The sequence below is a fragment of the Humulus lupulus genome, chromosome 3 (genome assembly GCF_963169125.1).
Source record: "Humulus lupulus chromosome 3, drHumLupu1.1, whole genome shotgun sequence".
Lineage (NCBI taxonomy): Eukaryota > Viridiplantae > Streptophyta > Magnoliopsida > Rosales > Cannabaceae > Humulus > Humulus lupulus.
In genome coordinates, this window is record NC_084795.1 from 127,287,822 (window position 1) to 127,293,821 (window position 6,000).

General features: G+C 31.6%; 1 protein-coding gene across 1 annotated transcript in view; it reads left to right on the forward strand.

Annotated features, from left to right (window-relative positions):
* LOC133825025 (kinesin-like protein KIN-UA) overlaps positions 1–5,995 on the forward strand; it is a 40,122-nt gene extending 34,127 nt beyond the window's left edge. Inside the window, exons 2-7 of the mRNA XM_062258027.1 lie at positions 2,062–2,152; positions 2,234–2,341; positions 2,457–2,641; positions 2,816–3,009; positions 4,166–4,194; positions 4,296–5,995. Coding sequence (XP_062114011.1) covers positions 2,062–2,152; positions 2,234–2,341; positions 2,457–2,641; positions 2,816–3,009; positions 4,166–4,194; positions 4,296–4,466 — 778 coding nt within the window. The 3' untranslated portion in view covers positions 4,467–5,995. The remainder of the gene's footprint in view (positions 1–2,061; positions 2,153–2,233; positions 2,342–2,456; positions 2,642–2,815; positions 3,010–4,165; positions 4,195–4,295) is intronic.
* The last annotated feature ends 5 nt before the right edge of the window (positions 5,996–6,000 follow it).

A 6,000-nucleotide genomic window follows, 5' to 3' on the forward strand; every position in this document is an offset into this window, starting at 1 on the left:
TCTCATTAGTAGATCATCCATAGAGGATTGAATGACGGATATTGTTATAACAATAGATAATGTATTTATATTTGGTGTAAAACGTTTTATGAATTCAAGAGTACAATTCTAAGTCTATAGTGGAGTCATGAGGAATTAATAAGGTAGTGAGATTATTTGTTATAAATAAACTCATAGTAACTTATTGAAGCTTGAGTTCATGGATCCATGATCCTCATGTCATCTCTTATCAAAATGAACCTAGTAGTCATGAATAATTATATAAATTATTAATTATAAAAATATCATATTGACTAGCGCAATGGAAATAAATAATGTTAAATTATTTATTAATATTTTGTGAGAAAAGAAATAGAAGAAACTTTGAGGATTTTACTGCAAAGTCTCAAAAAGAGAGTATTATAGCCAATTGGGAAAATTTTCTTAATATTGATAAATTGGTATTAATATTAATAAAATGAATTAAATTGTAACGACCCAAAATTACTAATAAGGCTTAAGGGCCTTGATTAGTGTGTCGAGAGGGCAAAACTTGATTATGTGTGATTTAAATGATTAAATGTAGGATTATGTGATAAGCATGCCTATATGATTATTTGACTATATGAGATGCATGATTACGAGTATTAGTATGCATGTAGGCCCACTACAAGAAAAAAAAATACTTTCAATAAGACCGAAAAAGTATTATCAAATATATACCATAACACTTTGCATAACACTTTTCCATAGTTATAGACATGTGTTATGGTATAGCCTACGATAACACTTTTGTTGTGTTATTTTAATAGTTAGTTAAGTATTTCATTATGCTATTTATAAGTAGATTATATAACACTTTTTTGTACTTATAAAATAGTGTTATGTTACACTTTATAATAACACACTTTACACATTATAGAAAATAGTTTGCATATCATAATTTTATGCTTATAAAACAGTTTTATTGTAAAAGATACAATAACACATTTTTTGTATTATTCTAATATTTGGATAAGCTTTAATTATTATTATATAAACCTGTACATTATAATTATTTTTTATTGCTTTAATTCAAACCCACTTTATTTAATATACTTAAGACACCCTTAACATTGTACAAATATATTTTTGAGTACCAATTATATGGTTCATAACACATATAACCAAATAATTGTGTCAAAATACGTTCAAGATTATCTAAAAAACAATCCAAAAGTCTTAAGATATTCAACACTACCTAATTAACATAAACAAAATATTCTCATAATAGTCAACAAAATAGTCTTAAACAGTTGCATATTCAAAAGTAAATGTAGGAATTCACGATCTTCCAAATGTCAGCACACCAAAGCCTTCCAAATCAGATTTTCTTTTGCACTTGACTTGTTGAATCGGGTAAATAAAAAATAAAAGAAAAACTAATGAGGTCATGAAATATCATATCATTCATCTAAAATAGTCAATAATATCATGACACATAACCAAATTTACAATAATTGAGTTTAAAAAATAAACAAGTTATTATATTACACACATTACTAAAACTATCTATACTCAAGTGACCTTAGAACTTTAATTAAATGGCGCATAATATTAATTCAAATTGGCCCCATTATCATTTTGTCTTTCTCATCTTCCCTATCAAATCAATCAAATAATACTATCATAATCTTGGATTGCATATCGGTTAATGTTTAATAAGCATTAATATAATCAAATAACCAAATAAATATCTCTTGGAATAACCTTTTGAGAATGTCATGCAACTGTTGAACCAACAGCTTCTCGTATAGTAAGCATCGCATAGCTAGGACGAAATAAATAAGCACCAGGCACAATAGCAACATTATTCTTGTTATCAACAAAATAAAAAAGATTACTTGTTTTTTTTATATCTTAACATTATCATTGTATTTTTTTTAGTCCACATACTTTTGTCGTTGGTTGTCCCCTTTTTGTACTTGCTTGTCTAGTTGTTTTTATTCAAAGAGAAATTATGATTACCTTTAATAAAATGTCAAATTTATAATTTAATTAATTCCACTTTATTTTTCTATATGTGGATGTAATTCTTGGAAGAGTTCGAGTTGCTGTAAGATTGAGACCCCGAAATTCGGAGGAATTGATAGCCAATGCTGACTTTGCTGATTGTGTAGAGTTACAGTCAGAGGTAATAGTTGCCAACCATCTACAGACAGTATTTTTTGATGCTTGTGGTAACTAAATTAGATTCTTTTTCTTTTGTTATCAGCTTAAAAGGTTGAAATTAGACTATGATACATTCGAGTTTGATGAGGTGCTAACTGACTTTGCATCACAAAAACGTATTTATGAAGTTATGGAAAAACCTGTTGTGGAGGTGCATCTACATCAAATTTTCTTTCATTATTAGTGTTAGAACTTTTATAAAACAAACTATATTTTTGTAGATATTTCATTAAGTAACATGGAACTTTGTAATTCTCTTTTCCCAGAGTGTCCTAGATGGTTATAATGGGACAGTCATGGCATATAGACAGATTGGTACAAGTAAAACATATACTCTTGGAAGACTTGGAGAAGAAGGCACAACTGCTCGTGGCATAATGGTGCGCTCAATGGAGGACATTTTAGCAGATATTGCTCTAGAGATAGATTCTGTGTCAGTTTCATATTTGCAGGTTGTTATATTTTGAGGCAAATTCTTTTATTTTTTTTATACATAGTCATAATCTTATGTATATTCCTTGTCAGATATTTGATTTCATAAACAATCAAACTTGTTTTGTGCTTTGATTAATTTGTAATTTTTTCCAAATGATCCTAGTTTTTTTTCTTTCCATCTATGCTTGCTGCTTTATATGGAAACTATACATGACCTTCTTGATCCTGCAAATGATAACATTTCCATAGTGGAAGACCCCAAAACTAGAGATGTTTCTCTACTAGGGGTTACAATAAATGAAATTTGGGACCATATGAGTTTTGTTGAACTATTAAGACTTGGAGAGGCTCACTGTTTTGTTACAAATACAAAATTGAACACTGTTATCCCCAAAAAATGGAGATCAGTGACGTGGCAATAGAGGTGACAAGTGGCAGTACATGGTCCGTAAAAGACACATTAATAAGTCAATAAATATATTGGCTCCTCAGAGTTGTGATAAAGTGATCTGGCTTAGAAGTGACCCAGTACATCAATTAAGAGTTTTGACTGCTTGAGAGGTGTCATGACCGACCGGGTAAGTTGCATCCGACCAGGACTGACTTTGCTGTCCAGCACTTGCATGTCGTACCACTTGAATATGTCCAGCATGCATGTGTCCGACCAGCACTTGCATGTCCTACCAGCATGCATATGTCCGACCAGCACTTGCATGTCCTACCAGCATGCATATGTCCGACCAGCACTTGCATGTCCTACCAGCAAGTGCATGTCCTACCAGCAAGTGCATGTCCTACCAGCAAGTGCATGATTGTCCAAGTAGAGATATGGCATGCTAGACCAGAGTGCCATGTTAGACGAGAGACATGGCATGCTAGACCAGAGTGCCATGTTAGACCAGAGGAGTGCGTGTCCTACCAGCCATGTGCGTGATTGTTCAGTAGAGGTGTGTTCGACCAGCTTGAAGGAGATATGGGTCGACCAGACAGAGGAGGACTAAGTCAAGATTCCCAGAAACGGCTTCAACAAGAACCGGTCTTGGCACACGCGGGAATCTCTCATTTTTCCCACAAATTTGGTGTTCTGTTACATTTTAAATGTTTTTTGTACTTTAAATATAATATGAATAATAAAATATCCCAATCCTAGGGGATATCAATGTATGATCCTAAGCCTATAAATATATGGCTGATGGGATTAGAAAAGGGGCTTCTTCTTCTTTTTAGACTTTTGGGGAAATTTTGGGTTTGAGTTTTCTAGAGAGAGAAAGTGCTTGCATCTGAAAGAATTCTTGTATTCTTGTAATCTGTACTGAAGAAACTCAGTTGGCTCAGTTCATCTGATCTTGAGTACATATCTATAATCACAACTCTAAGTGGATTAGGCTATAACCAACATATTGGGGCTGAACCACTATAAAAATTGCGTGTGTTATTTACTTTCTATTCAAAACCGTCTGTGTCGTTTTATTTCTCTTGAAGGTTTCATCGTTTTTGACATTCTCACGTCGTTGGCCAAAAACGCGGTCAACAAACACAAAATCTTCTCGTAGTCATGCTATTTTGATGGTAATACTTAATATGTAATTCTTGGTACTTCAATGGTTCCGAATTTTAAAATTTTTAAATTGTTTAAGGTGGAGCATTAACAATCACATAAACTGCTACAGGTAAATGTGAAGAGGCATGTGAAAGGAAGAGATTCAACTCTTTTGAATGAAAATGGTAACATCTCCCACATAAGTAAAACTCTAAAGGCTCCTTTAGGTTGGAAGGGAAAGTTAGTTGTAGTTGATCTAGCTGGTTCAGAGCTTATTGATAAGTTAGGTATGAGTGTTTGAATTTCTTATTACAAAATGAGTCTTTTTTTATTGTTTCCTTTGTTGACTGACCTTTATTCATAGGAACAACTTACATTTAGCAACATTTAGCAACAATGCGACATATGCTTTAAACTGAGGCAGTTTTTTTTCCACAGTTTATACCAACTTAAGAAGGAATTTGATTACAAATATTTATCCAGAAGGCTAGATATACAATTAGATAAACTTATTATGGAACATGAAAGGTAGCAGAAAGCATTTAAGGATGAAATTGAGAGAATAATCATAGAGGCACAAAATCAGATTTCTGAGACTGAAAGGAATTATGCAGAAGCCTTGGAGGTAAATATTTGTGTTAATATTATCCAGAAGCATCATGTTCCTTTGAAAATTTTGGCATGTTTATTTGTCTCTTCAAGTGTGTTCCTTCATGTGTAAAATTCTCTTAAAAGCTAATTGGTCTTAACAGCTTTTCATTTTATTATTTTTTATAAGCAAGAAAAGTAGCTCAGGTCACCTTTTTTTTTTAATACATGAACTTCTGATCTGATAAGTGCCTATAGTTGTTTTAATTGTTGTAATCCTCATTTTTTGTATTTGTAGAAGGAAAGATTAAAGTATCAGAAAGATTACATGGAATCCATAAAGAAGCTTGAAGAGAAATTGAAGATGAATTAGTCAAAACAAGGCAGTGACAAAATCGCAAATGGAGCGAAAGATAATGCCACTGATGTGACATCTAACAAAGAGGTAATTATATCAGATGAGAAAAAGAGCTTCCTATATAATTGTTTCTTAATGATACCTCTATTATCATCACAGAAGTTTGAAAAATAAAGCATCAAATAAAACAACACATTTTGCTTATTCTGTACTCTAATCCACCATAAAGCGTGTTTGGCACACTGATGTCTCTAAGGATGTAATAATTATACATGTCTAATTCAACTAGAAAAAAAACACTAAAATAAATGATGGGAATTTATTAAATATAAAGTATTCACTATTGCTTTTGATCATCTCAATATCTCAGACATTAAAAAATTGGCTTATATAGTGATGAATATGTTGCTTTATTATAACGTCTTAAACTTAATATATGGAATAATAGATAAATGTAGCAGATCTATTTAGAAATGGATGTGTGGGTTATCTTAAATTATCACTTAGGCTTCTGATTTTCATGCCATATCTGGTCTCTTCTTTCACTCTCCAATTCAACTAACATTTTAAATTATATTGTAATGTGCCTCTGGAAGTTTATTTCACAGAATTTGTCTTCTCTGGAGGAAATTGTTGAACTCAAAAAATGCTTCAGAAAGAAACTCTTTTAAGGAAGAAAGTTGAAGAGGAAATTAATATTCTAAAATATCAACTTTGTCAATGGATAAAGTCAAAGGTATGTTTCTTCCTCTCTTCTTATAACTCTAATTCGTTGATGCCTTTATGGTATCAGTTATTTCAAGTTACTCTCCTTATTATTCTTTGGATATCAGTTAGTTCAATAAGACTATAATAGACTATATTCTTAGGTATTAAATACTTGAAGTAA